Source organism: Lampris incognitus, chromosome 14, assembly GCF_029633865.1.
Source record: "Lampris incognitus isolate fLamInc1 chromosome 14, fLamInc1.hap2, whole genome shotgun sequence".
NCBI classification, from domain to species: Eukaryota; Metazoa; Chordata; class Actinopteri; order Lampriformes; family Lampridae; genus Lampris; species Lampris incognitus.
In genome coordinates, this window is record NC_079224.1 from 23684834 (window position 1) to 23700318 (window position 15485).

Here is a 15485-nt window from a genome sequence, read left to right on the forward strand (position 1 = left end):
CAGATGTAGACATGGATGGGCCTGAATTGACCTTGTCCTCCTCACTTAGCAGCCAGGCCCACTCAATGAAAGAGCTTGATTTTACTGTTCATCCAAATTTCTCTGATCTAAAGCAAGGAGGGAAAAGTTTCCTTCCAATTCACACCACCGTGCATTTAGTAGGCAATCAATGCACCTGTTTGCTGGCTGCTGTGCAATAGTATAAAAACATCTAGTTTGTTATAATATGTTTGTTAATGATGCTACGTCATGTTGCCCACTGCATGATATTAGCCATTTTCATGGTTCACTTGCTGTAATAAAACTATTCGGTCAGTAAGCTTTCCACAGCATGCATGTGATTGGCTATAGCCTATAGGCCAATCCAATAATTTCTAGTCCCACCGACATATTAATTTCCAGCTACACTGGTTGATGGCACATAAAAGATCAACTTCTACTAAGATTAAACACTGTAAACAACCACCGGACCACATACTACAAATTCTGATTGACAATGTAGTATGAAAGAAAATAGACCAGCTTAAGTACAACAGCCACGCGATGTTACTCTCAATGTTTTCATGGAGGAAAAAAAAGAAGAATCATAAAAAAAAACCAAAGCATAATGCACACAAAGCAAACCCTTACCTTTGGAACCAGTTGGGGAAAATGTTCGATGATGACAGCGAAGGCCTTGCCGCTCATAGCAAAGTGGTAGCTCTGGTCCTGGTGAGCTGGCAGCTCATCATAGACTGCTTCCTCTAACTTGATCGCCACTGCCTGAAGGACAGCGAAGTAATGAATGGAGACACAATGGACCAAATGTGACAAAAATACTCCAGAAAACTGCAGAAGTGGAGTGCACTCATGGCTCAGGGCTCTGATTGCAATGCATCCTTTGTTGCATATCTTCCTCTCTCTACCCTCTTTCTCTGTACCTTTCCTACTTTCTTACCTAATGTACCTAATGAAAGTAACATTTGAAAAAAAAATTGCTTTTAAAAAACAGCACGTGTGCACGAAAGGAGCCAAGACAAAAGAACAGTAAAACAGCTGAAGTTCATGAGTTATGGAAGGATAAAAGGGGCCATGAGAATTAGATGGACACAAGTAAGCTCCCTTTCACTCTTTGCATACATATTTCCATTTACTAACTGACTGGCACATAATTCTGTTATTAATAGTTTTATGTACTGTTTTATAAATATATATGAATGAACATACAGTGTGGTTTTGGAGTATTAGTAGGGTAACCTTAACAAAATTAAAAGTTTCTACATTTTTGAATTTGGCTGTAATTTAAGGTTACCCATCAGTGCACCATAAATTCATTCATTTGTCAGTGTTAATAAGTGACTGTCCTTCAGCTCTTCACCTTTTCCCATACCTGAGTTTCATTGTTGGTGTTCTGAGCTGTGTTCTCGCTGTATTGCCAAGTGATGCTGGCAGGCTGGCTGTCTTTGGGAGGTATGGCATCGACTATGATAACCTGCTCATGTGGACGTATCATCTCACAGTCTCTCGCCACTGATATAGCTGTCAACATATTGTCACCTGATAGAAGACAAAGATGCGATAAGAGCAGGAGAAAGAAAGCCGCCTATGTCTCCATGTGAGTAGCAATAATATGGTCACACAAAATAAAAACAGGATGTCTACACACACACTAAACAAATAAAAATAGTTAGCTAGATCAAAGTTACCTGTAACCATCAGAGTGCGGATGTTTGCTTGTCGTAAATCCTGTAAAACACCAGCAGTCTCTTCTTTCAGCTTGTTCTGCATGATGATTAGACCAAGGAAGCTCATGCTGGCTTCTATCAGATCCCTAGGAGGAATATGCAATACATTTCATTACAATCAACTCAGGACATCATGTTTCACAAAATTCATGTTTAAAAAAAAATCACTTTATAGAACTAGCTTGAGGGTAAAGCTGAAGAATATAAAATGTTTAACATATTACAAGGTCTCAGTTTGTCAACATTTGAAAAATGCCAAGAGTGAAGTGGGAGAAAGGGGGGCATTCCTAAACCCAGGTGTGGTGATACGCCACTGATACTTCATCAAAAGTAGTCTGGTGAATGTTGAAATCATCTCAAGCAATGATAGGGATCATCAAGCAGAAGACATGTGATCATGGCTACAGCTCTAAAAATGTGATTTAAAGCTTAAAATGTGATTTGGAAATGTGTGTTAAAGGTTTTTTTTTAGGGAGTTGTTCCTTATCCGATGCGAGGATCTAAGGACAGGATGTTATGTTGCTGTAAAGCCCCTTGAGGCAAATTTGTAATTTGTGATATTGGGCTATACAAATAAATTGACTTGACTTGATTTAGGACTTAATACACGTCACATTAAAAAAACAATATTTTACTTTTTCCACCATGTCATAAATTCCATTATTAAAACTTAATTGTCATTCCTAGCATTTGTTACCAATGAACTGGTCTAAGGAAAGCTGAATTTCCCCATGGGCTGTAGACAACACTGTCCAGTGTGGGAGGTGTACCTATTAAGGCTCTGGACTTTGTGCCATGAGAGTTTGGACTCAAGCTGTCGATGTGCAAGAGCAATCACCCTAAAGCCCTGTTTAGTGTAGGTCTCCAGAGTCTCAGCGAAACTCTCTGGGACTAAAAAAAAGAATCAAAGAGACAGAGATGGGCATTTTCGGCATAAACAATGAGACAGACAGAAGAAAACAAAATTTAGGGAAAAAGGCTAACACTGGTTTATTTTGAAAAACTAAAAGAAGAGGTGAAATATCAATTCAAAACTTGAATTTATCAATCAAAACTTTACCTTTACAGAACAAAAACCTCACCCGTATCCTCTTTGCAGAGGCTGGCCACAACCTCTGGTGCCCCCTTGAGGTAGGCGTCCATGTGTTTCTCCCCCAGCCTCCTAACCACCACACTCATCCTCTGCAGGGCCGAGGAGAAGGGGAACTGACGCACCACACCAATCTCGTATGGCTGTGGAAAAAACATCATACAGTGTGTATTGTCAAATGCAATAATAAGAAAAACTGAGAATACCTTCACATTATTCATTCATTTTTATCCATCACAATCAGAATACAGAGTATTATTTCAAAAGACAACTTACAGACAGCTCAGAAAGCTCCTGCAAAAAAGGACCAAAAAAAATCGATTCAGAAGTTTTTCATCAGACATGGACACATCTTCAGTATATCTTCTCTCTGAGTAACACAGCTATGTTGGACTCAATAAACATGCCATCACAAAAACAGCAAGACATGATCAGAAAGAAGGAGACATGGCACCTTACCATATTTTGGGTGAGTGCAATGTTTTGGTTGGCCTCAGAGTGGATGAGCTTGGGTGGTCGGACAACTGTGGGCATGATGGGATTATGGAGTGCGGTTTCCTCCTCCGTGGGCTCCTCTAGGATCTCAACAAATAGGAGAGCAGTGCCTAATGATTCAGCCCTAATTTAAAGCCAAGTGTATAATGTATGCCAAATCATACTAGGTATGACGGGTGTCTGCTTTAATAACTTTCTCCATGTTTAATCTTAGTTTCTCCTTGTCCCCTTTAAAATGCCAACAGTCCTTAAGAGTCAGTAAAGTGTATCCATGGTACCCGACGGTACATAGCTTAGCCAAGTTCTTGCTTTAACAGGGCAGCAAGTTTGGCTCAGCATAATTTATGTGCACGTTGGTAGGCAAGCGAAAGAATGCAGTCCTTTGACTGAGCATGTTGGGTACCAAGTGTTGCTTACCCATCTGGTAGCACTGAACATCTTGAGGTCTAGAGGATCTCCAGAGAGCTCTCCTTCTATCTTGGTTAGTGAGTGGCAGGTGGCCATGCAGGCTACAAATGCAGTGTTAACCAGAGTTTCTTTAGCTGCCTCAACCTCTGGGGGACAAAAGCTGTGTTGGAGAGGGAGGATGTGACACAGTCATTCTAATGACATATAGCCATGAAATAATGGGAAACAAGTAAAGATGATTGAGTATAGCACCTTTCACAGGGCAAGGTGACGAAATGCTTCACAAGAGTAAAATGGTTAAAAACAAGACCATAAAAACAGCAAAAAAGAAACAAACATAAAACATAAGCAACAAAAGACTTAAAAATACACAAAATTGCAAAACACCAGACAGCATGAGGCAAGACAAAGGCAAGTTTGAATAAATGAGTCTTCAGCTGATTTTTACAGGCATCAACAGAGACCGCAGATTGTATGTCTACAGGAAGAGCATTCAAGGGTCGAAGCCACAACTTCAAAGGCACAATCACATTTTTGTTTTCAGTTGAGAGCGAGGGACAACCAGTAAGCCCTGCTCAGGGGACCTACTGGTGATGTAACTATGGGCAGGTCACAGATGTTCACAGGTACAGCTACGTATCATGCAGGGCTCTATATGTGAAAACAAGAACCTTAAAATTAATCCCAAACTTGATGGGAAGCCACTGTAAAGAAGATAAGATGGGTTTGATGTGATTCGTCCTGCTGGACCTTGTCAACAGCCTTGCAGCAGTATTCGGGACTATTTGTAGTCCCGAATACTGCTGCAAGAATACTGGTCCAGGGATGGATTGCTGAGGCAGGTGAAAAGGGAATTGCGGTAGTCTAGCCGGGATGATATAAAAGTGAGAATAATCATCTCTGATTCAGGTTGTGATACAAGAGACCTGAGTTAAGCAATGTTTCTGAAATGGGAGAAACATGTACGGGTCAACGATTTAATATGTTGAAGTACATAGCCTGATCAAATATAACACTGAGATTTCTAAGATTAGACTGTACAGCTGAAGAAAGGAATCCAATACACTGAGCAACCTTGGAAGCTATACTATCTGAAGCAATGATAAGGACCTCAAGTCTTTTCTGTTTAGCTGTAAAAAGTTATCCATCCAGTCTTTAATGACAATGAGACAATTGTGCAAATCGGAATTTTGTCAGTCTTATCAGGCTAAAAAGAGACATACAGCTGAATATCATTAGTTTACTACTGAGATGAGATACATTTTACTAATAATATGACCTAAGGGACGCATATATCCATCCATTATCCATTGTCTTAACCGCTTATCCTGCTCTCAGGGTCACGGGGATGCTGGAGCCTATCACAACAGTCATTGGGCAGCAGGCAGGGAGACACCTTGGACAGGCCGCAAGGCCATCACAGGGCCGACACACACACACACACACACACACACACACACACACACACACACACACACACACACACACACACACACACCTAGGGACAATTTAGTACGGCCAATTCACCTGACTTACATGTCTTTGGACTGTGGGAGGAAACTGCAGCCCCCGGAGGAAACCAACGCAGACACAGGGAGAACATGCAAACTCCACACAGAGGATGGCCTGGGATGACCAACCAAGGTTGGACTACCCTGGGGCTTGAACCCAGGACCTTCTTACTGTGAGGCGACCGCGCTAACCATTGTGCCACCTTGCATATACAAAGCAAATAATTAATAAAGGAAACTTAAAAATAATAATAATAAAGGACCCAAGATAGAACCCTAAGGCACACTACATGAAAGAGCAGCAGTTTCAGACATAGTGACCAAGTATCACAGAAAAGCTCCTATCCAAGAGATAAGGGGAGAACCAGTCCAGGGCGCTCCCAGAGACACTGACCCACTGCCTAAACCTTGAAGTCAGGATGCTGTGATCTGCAGTATTAAAAGATTCGCTAAGATCCAGCAGCACCAAAACAGAACATTCACCCACATCAGAAGACATCATTATGTCATTGGAGACTCTGAGAAAAGCTGTTTCAGTGGAATGCTTCTGATGGAAGCCACATGGAATTTATCTAGACTGTTATGTGCAGTCAAGACAGCAATGAGCTTTTTTGCAACAACTTTCTCTATTTTTTTTTAGCTAAAAGGCAGCTTAGATATAGGCCTATAGTTTTTGGGAAGAGATGGATTAGGTTAGTTTTTTTCAGAAGAGGGTGAACAGCTGCATGTTTACAATAAACTGGGACACAACCAGAATGCAGGGAGATGTTTATAATAAAGATCAGGCATGGACCAATAGACCCAATTCCATTTTTAAGCAGCATGAACAACAAACGAAATTCTTTTGCATTCTTATCTGTTAAGGTCATGAAACTGCTTTTTAGGCTCCATCAGTGTAGGGGCCAGCACTGCCCGTGTACTACAATACCTGTAACTTCCTGCTCAACCTCACAGGTGATCTCCATCCAGCAACCTTACACTGTAATAGTATTGGTTACAGTAATACTGTATCCGGTGATGCAATTTGCCCTTAAAACAGCAGTGGAATTGAAATTAGCTCTCTCGCTGTGTAACTATACACACCACACACATCTAGAGATACACTTTTCCTACACAAGGACAAGAAAAGGACCACATATATGTCTTCACATTATCGCTGGCCCCAGCTTTAACCTAATCTTGTTCATCCGCTAACTAGCTGAGATTACTGGTTAACTTTGCTGCAAGCCACACAGTTTTCACAGAAACAGAAGGCTGCTGGATCTCTTTTCATTTCTTAAATGTCACCGGAATTATAAATCTCTAATGACCGACGAAGCATCGAAGACCTTTCAGCTGACAAGTTGTGAAGGAAAAGAAACTGTTTTCCTGAACTTGTGCCCCGCACTGTTCATCAGACAACAAGGCAAGTTTTGTTGGTTGAAATCATCCCTGATCTAGATACACACTGTAATTCATGTAGGAAGTTTTAGATAGGCTGTTAGTTTTTTGTTTTTTTTCTTAAATTTTTCTTTTGCTTGAATCTTCCCTTGTTACTTGAGAAAAGTACTATTGTTTGAATTCATTCACTATTCGGTTGCGCACACTGATCCACAGAGTTTGCTAGACAGACTGTCTACTTTTGTTCATTTGCTGCTTTTTCTTTGTGAAATTATTTCAGGTAGAGCGCAGCATCTGCACTCTCTCTCTCTCTCTCTCTGTCTCTCTCTAACCCATCCTCTTCGTCTTAATCTTATCACACTCCTCTATCACTGGGCGCCATCTCGCCTGCATGCATCCTCCCTCACAAACACCTCCTCGTTTCTGCACACATCCTCTCTTCAGTGCATGGCAGCACCTATGCGTGCGTGCATGTGCATGTGCACGCGCACACACACACACACACACACACTCCCATGTACATGCCTCCTTTCAGTGCAGACACACACGCCCACACATATCCTTAAACACACACATTTGCACAGCCTCGCTACCCCATATGACCTTTTGTGCCTTGATCATCACATATCTGCTCAATTATTGATTGTAACTGATTATTAGTCGATTTTCTTTTCTTTTATCGATTGTTCTAATAAATTGATTTCACTGAAGTAAGTCGTTGTCCTGCCTGTTTTGTGACAGTACTCACTGAATCCATCCTCTGCCATGTAAAGTACTCCAGTTGGTGCAACATTGATTATTCTATCAATCTGAATGGTTCAATTATAACTACTGAACACCAAAATTAATATTTAACAATTTCATGAGACTGAGTCATGAAAATGATTTTATGACACTGATTTCATGACACTGATTTGATAACCCTGTTGCACCTACATCTTCTGGTGCCCCGTGTGAGGGTTGGTATTGTTGGCTTCTGTGATATTGTTGCAATAGCAGAATTATTGATTAAATGATTCATTAACTGAATTCCTCTAATCTAATGAATTGAGCAATTCCAGGTATCTACTAGGTAACATTAACGGTCCTTGGAGACTGATAAGGCGTAAGTGGGGTTGTGAGCTAATAGCAGTATATTGTTAATTATCTAACAGCTTTACCAGTGTCTGTGAATGTTCTCATTCATCCAGGTCATGGTTATCCAAAGGAATTGAATCTATATACCAAGTCCAGTTGCAAGTCCAAGTCAAGTTGCACTCGATTCAATTCCTTTGGCTAGCTTTACCAGTCAATTTTTTTTTTTTGTGGAATATCTACTAGGGAATCCACAGCTGTCTGTTGCCATAGCAACCCATTTCCAATCAATTGGCACATTTTAAAGAGGGAGACGTTGTTAATCAAAGATTTAATGAGTAGTTAAGTCAAGTAAAATTTATTTATAGACACTCTGATGGCCGAGCGGAATAAACCGCCGTTCTTGCAATCCGCATTTCATGTGGCTGGGAGGTTCGTATCCCAGACTCGCCGTAACCGGTCACGGCCAGAGCGTCCATGGGGTAAGGCATTCATTAGGCCACCCTTACTCAAGGGATAGTGGGTGTAGATCGGTGTAGTGTTCGGGGACTCGTTGTTCTCCAGCGACCCCTCTGGCCCATCCGGGCGCCTGCAGCCAAGAAACCGAAAGCATTCTCCCTACACCTCCTTCGCGGCCTGAAGGTAATGCAATCCATGTGAGGCTTCAGCGTGTAAAATGGCGAGAGCAGCCGACACGAGTTTGAAGGAAACTGGTGTTACGACTATCTCCTTCCTGTGGAAATGTGAGCCAGGGGAGTTATTCGACAAGAGTTCCAGCCATATGCCATTGGGTTAATCGGGTGGGATAAGGGGAAGAACTAGAAATACATTTTTTTTAAAAACTTATTTGTAGAGCACATTTAAAAACAACCCACATTGACCTTCGTACCGTACAGACCAGAGCAGGTAGCTAAAACAAAAATACAAGAACCACTGACATAGACAACAAGGCACATAGCTTGTAGGCACAAATAAACAACACATTGACATGGGCACAAGCCAGAAATCAGCCACATCAGGAGGATTCAAACACTAGAGAATAAAAGTTAGTTTAGAGAAGAGACTTAAAAGAGCCAATGGAGGGGGCAGATCTTATAGGGATGGGAATGCTGCAACACTTTCCAACCTTCTTCTTTCGGCTTGTTCCCTGTTTTTCAGGGGTCACCACAGTGGATTTTATAGTCTCCATCGGTACCATGTGAGGGCACAGCACCAACAGCGGCCGCTGTCAACCCGGGCCTCGACTGATCTGGCATGGTCTTGTCAATCTTCATACTGATTTGGCAAAATTTTACATCGGATGCTTGGGCTGTGCCATATGACAATATATAGTATATATATATATATATAAATATATCGTGTGACGATAGAAAACGTCTATCGTTTCATATTAAGCTCTATCGTTTACTTCATTGTGTTGCAAATCACACTCTTTATGGCAATATTTTTCATCATTTAGATGACCCTTTCCTCTCTTTGCACAGCACGGACACAGGCAGGAGATTTGCATGAAGGCAATACAAACAAACATGGAGGACAGTGAAAGTTAACACAGAATGGGGTAATTCTGAACAGAAGGACTCCGACCAGCCAGGACAAAATCAGGAGCTTGTATCTAAAAGAGGGGCTACTTCTTTATTTAATTTTTACTTTTAACCCCTTTTTCTCCGAACTGTATTTGGCCAATTACCCAACTCTTCCAAGCTGTCCAAGTCCCTGCTCCACCCTCTCTGCCGATCCGGGGAGGGCTGCAGACTATCACATGCCTCCTCCAATAAATGTGGAGTCGCCAACCGCTTCTTTTCACCTGACAGTGAGGCGTTTCACCAGGGGGACATAGCATGCAGGAGGATCACGCTATTCTCCCCAGTTCCCCCTCCCCCCTGAACAGGCGCCCCAACCGACCAGAGAAGGCGCTAGCGCAGCAATCAGGACACATACCCACATCCGGCTTCCCACCCACAGACACGGCCAATTGTGTCTGTAGGGACGCCCGACCAAGCCGGAGGTAACGCGGGGATTCGAACCGGTGATTCCCGTGTTGGTAGGCAATGAAATAGACCGCTACGCCACCCAGATGCTCAAAAGAGGGGCTACTTCTATCGTATGGACGTGGTTTGGGTATGAAAAGTCTTCTTTTTTTTCAAAGTTTTATTTCTGATTTTTCCCTTTTTCTCCCAATTTAGTGACCAATCAATCCCTATTTTAGTTCAAACACCCACCCTCGTACTGCATGCGTTCGCCAACTGCATCTCTTCGGCCGGCAGTGTTGAAAGAGACGCCTCCCCACTTTCATGACAAGGCGAATCCAGGCCGAACCACTGCTTTTTCCGACACACACAGAGACGCATTCATGTGACGAACACAAGCCGACTCCGCCCCCCTCCCGAAGACAGTGTTGCCAGTTATTGCTGCTTCATCGAGTCCGGCCATAGTCAGATCTGACGAGACTGGGGCGTGAACCCCGGTCCCCAGTGGGCAACTGCATTGACACAAAGCAGGCCCTCTTCTTAGACCGCTACACCACCGCAGACCCTGGGTATGAAAAGTCTGACACAGACCAGAAAACTGTACTTTGCAAAACATGATGCATGCCGGTCCCCACAACAGACTCAAACAACACTAGCCTCTTTTACCACCTGCGCAAGACTCATGTCAAACAGTTCGGAGAGTCTACAGATAAGAGCACAGTCAAGTGCTCAAAACAAACCCCAAAAATCAGACGTTGGAAGAGGCTTTTGCCCGCGGCACACCATATGTCAAAGAATCACGACGATGGAAGGAGATAACAACTACCGTGTTTTCTATTTACCTTTTTATATTTCATACATTAATATTTTATATTTTGTTATATGCTTAATTGAAAATGTGCACAAAGGTTCTAAATAAAAGGATAAAAATAATCAAATATGAGTAAGTATCTTTTATTTGTCGAGTATAATTCAAACTGTACTAAGATATAGGCCTTTCCATGTGGTCATTTTATATAAACTATTTAGTCACTGAATTGACAGAAATGTGCGATACCGTGATATGTATCGTTATTGTGATATGAATGACCTATATCGAGATATGAGATTTTGGTCATATTGCACAGCCTATCAGATGCACTTCCTGACACAACCCTTAACCCTATGGATGGGGGCAAAGGGAAAGCGCTAGATGCCATCCCAATATTCATGGACTTGCGCCAACCAACATTGACCAAAGTGCTGCAGACTAGAGCAGGTAGCGAAAACACAAACACCAACACGGACAACAAGGCATATACTAGCTCGTAGGCACGAATACACAACACATGAACATAGGCACAAACCAGAAATCAGCCAAATAAGGAGGACTCAAACACTAGTGAATAAAAGTAAGTTTTGAGCCGGGACCTAAAAGAGTCAAGGAAGGGGGCGGATGCTCTTTTTACAGGCCCACTTACAGCTAATTATAGTTATATCATTTCATCATTTCCAATTTTGGTGCAATGGTTCAGACTCCTTTTGACGGCTGTAGAAGCACCAACGGACAACTGGGCCAGTCGGGCTAGGCTTGTGCCGCGGCTGGGGGAGCAGTGGCCCCATCACCAGCCTCTCTCTGCCACTGGAAAGCCAGGGCCCATCTCGCGGAGCCCCCTTCCATCTACGACGTATCCACGTCGCGGTGGTCAGGGTGTCTTCACGGGGTGGTGTCTGACGCCATGCCAAAAGGCAGGCCGGTGGAGGAGACCACGGCAGTGACTGGACGCATACTGGGCCCTTCTCACAGATCTCTCCAACAACTCCTTCCTCACACATCCACGCCCAACCCCCCCCAACCCCACCCCGCCAGCCTCTCCCCACCCCACCCCTCAGCCCCTTGCCCACTTATTATTTTTCAAAATTATGCAGTGGATGGAGATGGGCTCAGACCTGGGGCAGAAGCTACACTTGATTTTTTCTTTTGTTTGAATGTCCCCTTGTTACTTGAGGAAAGTACTATTGTTTCATTCATGATTCAGTTGCGCACACTGATCCACAGAGTTTTGCGAAGCAGACCATCTACTTCTTTTTGCTCATTTGCTACTTTCATTTTTGTTTGTTTGCAAAATGATTTCAGTTAGACTGCGCACGCACTGCTCTCCTCCTTTCTCTCTCTCTCTAACCCTCCTCTGTCTTAATCTTATCACACTATCTTGCCTGTGCAGCGGCGTGCAGCCTCTCTCACACAAACACCTCCCTTCTTTCAGCGCATCCACATCCACACACGTCCTGTCTTCAATGCATGGGCGGGCGGGCGGGACGCAGACGCACACACACACACACACACACACACACACACATACACACTATTTGCACAGCCTCGCTACCTCATATCACCTTTTGTGCTTTGATCATGACATTGCTGCTCCATTATTGATTGTAACTGAAAAGTATTAGTCGATTTTCTTTTTTAACTGATTGTTCAAATAAATTGTTTTCATTGAAGTAAGTCATTGTCCTGCCTGTTTTTTGACAGTACTCACTGAAGCCATCCTCTGCCAAGTAAAGTACCCCAATTGGTGCACCAGTGATCATTGCATCAACTTGAATGGTTCAATTTTAACTACTGAACACTAAAATCAATGGTTAATAATTTTACGAGACTGATGATTATTCCATCATTTTTAGCAGTTTAATTATAAAATATTTAACATCAAAATTAATGGTTCATAAATTTAAGGTACTGATTTTATGAGACTGATTTCTTAACCCTGTTGCACTTACATCAGGATGTTCATGCAGACATGATACGAATATATAAAATAAAAAAAACACACACACACTGCCAGTATTAATGTAAGAACAAAAAGTACAGCCAAAGAGGATCTCAGAGACAAAGCACTTTTCTAACCTGCCATCTTCAACTCTCTGAATACTCCACAGGTCTAGACCATCCTTGGTGAGAGTTCCAGTCTGTGGGAGATCAGAAAATTAAAACCAGTCAACAAACTGTTTTCACTTTAACCCCAACCATTAAATAAAGCCTTTCTATGATCAATGCATTTCCTGAGCCAGGGCTTAACTATAACTGCATGGTGTGGGGGAAATAATGTATGATTTACATTTCAAGATCACTCTTGAAATAATATACTTCCCTAAGACATATGTAAAATGTAATGAGAGTAGACTTAGGTTAGAGTACCTTGTCAAAGCAGATCAGATTGAGCTGTCCACAAATGTTGATCCTCTGTGGGCTAATGCAAAAGATGCCCACACGCCTCAGACGGCGCTGAGCGTAGACAATGCCGGCTGTCATGGCTGCCGGTAAGGCCGGGGGCACAGTGATGGTAATGATGTCCAGAGATTCAATGATGATGATTTTGGCTGGAACCTGCATGACGTTTAAAAGAAAAGAGAACCAAGTGGCAAGGCTTGCTACACAATTATGTGAAGAGATTACTTTTTTTCTTTTTTCTTTTGTGGCAAGATTACTTTTCATTGTCTTGTGTTTTGTTTTTATGTTTGACTTGCATATCATGAATCATGAAACTGCTTATGATAGTTAAATTTGATACTGCACTGAATGGCCAATCCATCGATTTGGTTCAACGGCAGTTGCCATTGAGTATTGTGATGTGCCAGAATCATTACGGTCATCAGTCTATTATCATTATTTCATTATTTTTTTTCTCATTGTAATGTGAGTACACCAATTTATTTTCAAATACCAAGGTTCTGAATGAGTACTCATACTCATCCCTCTTGGCTACCTGATTCATGACGCTTAGCACGATGGTGTAGATGAAGCCGATCCCCGCCACCCCCACCAGACAAAGTAGGAACAGATAGGCATCGCGGTACAGCTTGAAGTCAGTGGGTTTAGGATAGAGGATGGAGCACACTAGTTGGCCCTTCTCAGTGCTGAAGCCTGTGGAACCAGAAAAGAGAAGTAATGATCATCAATACTTCTGAGATGTATATCCTCCATGCCAGCCACGATTAGACACAGCGCATAAATGAAAGAAAATGTCAAATTGATAGTTTTTACTGCATTGCAAAAGAGCTTGAAATGAACCTGGAGGGAGGAAAGGTTACATGTTGTCCTGACCATTGTTTTTTGCAACTTTGTGGATCCATACATTTGGCTGGTTCAAGATATGAGCTGGTGATATAAATGCTGAAATGTATGTAACACCACTTTAAACAATATAAAAATAAAAAAGTTCAAAGGTACAACAATAAGTTATGTAACAAAATTATCTGTAATTTGAGTATTTGCATTTCTTTGTAAAAACTTGGGCAGATCAAAAGCAGCCTATAATGATAACAATAATAATAAAAATAATAATCTTCTCCTTTTGACTGCTCCCATTAGGGGTTGCCCCAGCGGATCATCCGTTCCCATCTCTTCTTGTCGTCTGCATCTCCCTCTATCACACCAGCCACCTGCATGTCCTTTCTCATCACATCCATAAACCTCCTCTTTGGCCTTCCTCTTTTCCTCTTGCTTGGCAGCTCCATCTTCAGCATCCTTCTCCCAATATACCCAGTATCTCTCCTCCACACATGTCCAAACTGTCTCAATCTCACCTCTCTTCCTTTGTCTCCAAACCATCCAACCTAAGCTGTCCCACTAATATACTCATTCCTAATCCTGCCCAACTTTGTCACTCCCAACGAAAATCTTAGCATCTTCAACTCTGCCAACTCCAGCTCCACCTCCTGCCTTTTCATCAGTGCCACTGTCTCCAAACCATACAACATAGCTGGTCTCACTACCATCTTTAGACCTTCCCTTTAACTCTTGCTGGTACTCTTCTGTCACAAATCACTCCTGACACTCGTCTCCACCCACTCCACCCTACATGCACTCTCTTCTTCACCTCTCTTCTGCACTCCCCGATACTTTGAGCAGTTGACCTCAAGTATTTAAACTCATCCACCTACATCACCTACACACATATGTAATCCATCTTGCTCCTACTGACTTTCATTCTTCTTCTCTCCAGTGCATACCGCCACCTCTCCAGGCTGTCCTCAACCTGCTCCCTAATCTCACTACAGATCACAATGTAATCCGCAAACATCATAGTCTATGGAGACTCCTGCGGGATCTTGTTCTTCAACTTGTCCATCGCCATTGCAAACAAGCAAGGACTCAGAGCCGATCCTTGATGTAATCCCACCTCCAATAATAATAACAACCATAATAATGGCTGAAACTATTTTTTCTTTAATTAATTTACAATTAATCTATTGCTTATTTTTCTCATGAATCATCTTGTTCTAAAAAATGTCAAAAATAACGACAAATGCTCATCACAAGTTCCTAAAGTAATTTCTTAAAACTGTTTACTTTGTCTGACCAAAAGCAATTAATAAAATCTTAAAATCAATCCTCAACTGTACAGGAAGCCAATGGAAAAGGGCTAAAATAGGCGAAATGTGCCCTCTCACACACGTCCTCTACCAGGGCAACTGAATGCCCACAACAGATAGTTTTGCATTTTCTTACCAGTTCTGACCACCACAGCCTTGACCAGTTCCCCAGTGTAGAAACGGGTCTGGATGACATGAGTACCACAAAACAGGGTGTGTCTCTTGTGATCCTCGATGTTGTAGATACTAGCCCCCTCAGCACCTGAGCTGGGAAGACTAGTCTTCATAACAGGCACACTTTCTCCTAATAATAAAAGAAAATACAACACATACCCATACATTGACTTTGATGAGATCTTTTTACACCCTTAACAGACAAAAGCTTTTCTTCTAGGTCTACAGAGCTGTGCATTTGAAGAGTCGAAGTTGATGTCTCAGTGACAATATAAAAATATATTTAAAACACAGCAGCATT

At 42.3% G+C, this 15485-nt stretch overlaps 1 protein-coding gene across 1 annotated transcript in view; it reads right to left on the reverse strand.

The window, feature by feature from the left end:
• Nucleotides 1–15485, reverse strand: part of LOC130123734 (polyamine-transporting ATPase 13A3-like) — a 34733-nt gene that overhangs the window by 11474 nt on the left and 7774 nt on the right. Inside the window, 12 exon segments of the mRNA XM_056293015.1 lie at nucleotides 631–762; nucleotides 1370–1536; nucleotides 1686–1810; nucleotides 2495–2615; nucleotides 2807–2957; nucleotides 3091–3108; nucleotides 3274–3396; nucleotides 3727–3877; nucleotides 12543–12604; nucleotides 12834–13022; nucleotides 13402–13559; nucleotides 15147–15314. Coding sequence (XP_056148990.1) covers nucleotides 631–762; nucleotides 1370–1536; nucleotides 1686–1810; nucleotides 2495–2615; nucleotides 2807–2957; nucleotides 3091–3108; nucleotides 3274–3396; nucleotides 3727–3877; nucleotides 12543–12604; nucleotides 12834–13022; nucleotides 13402–13559; nucleotides 15147–15314 — 1565 coding nt within the window.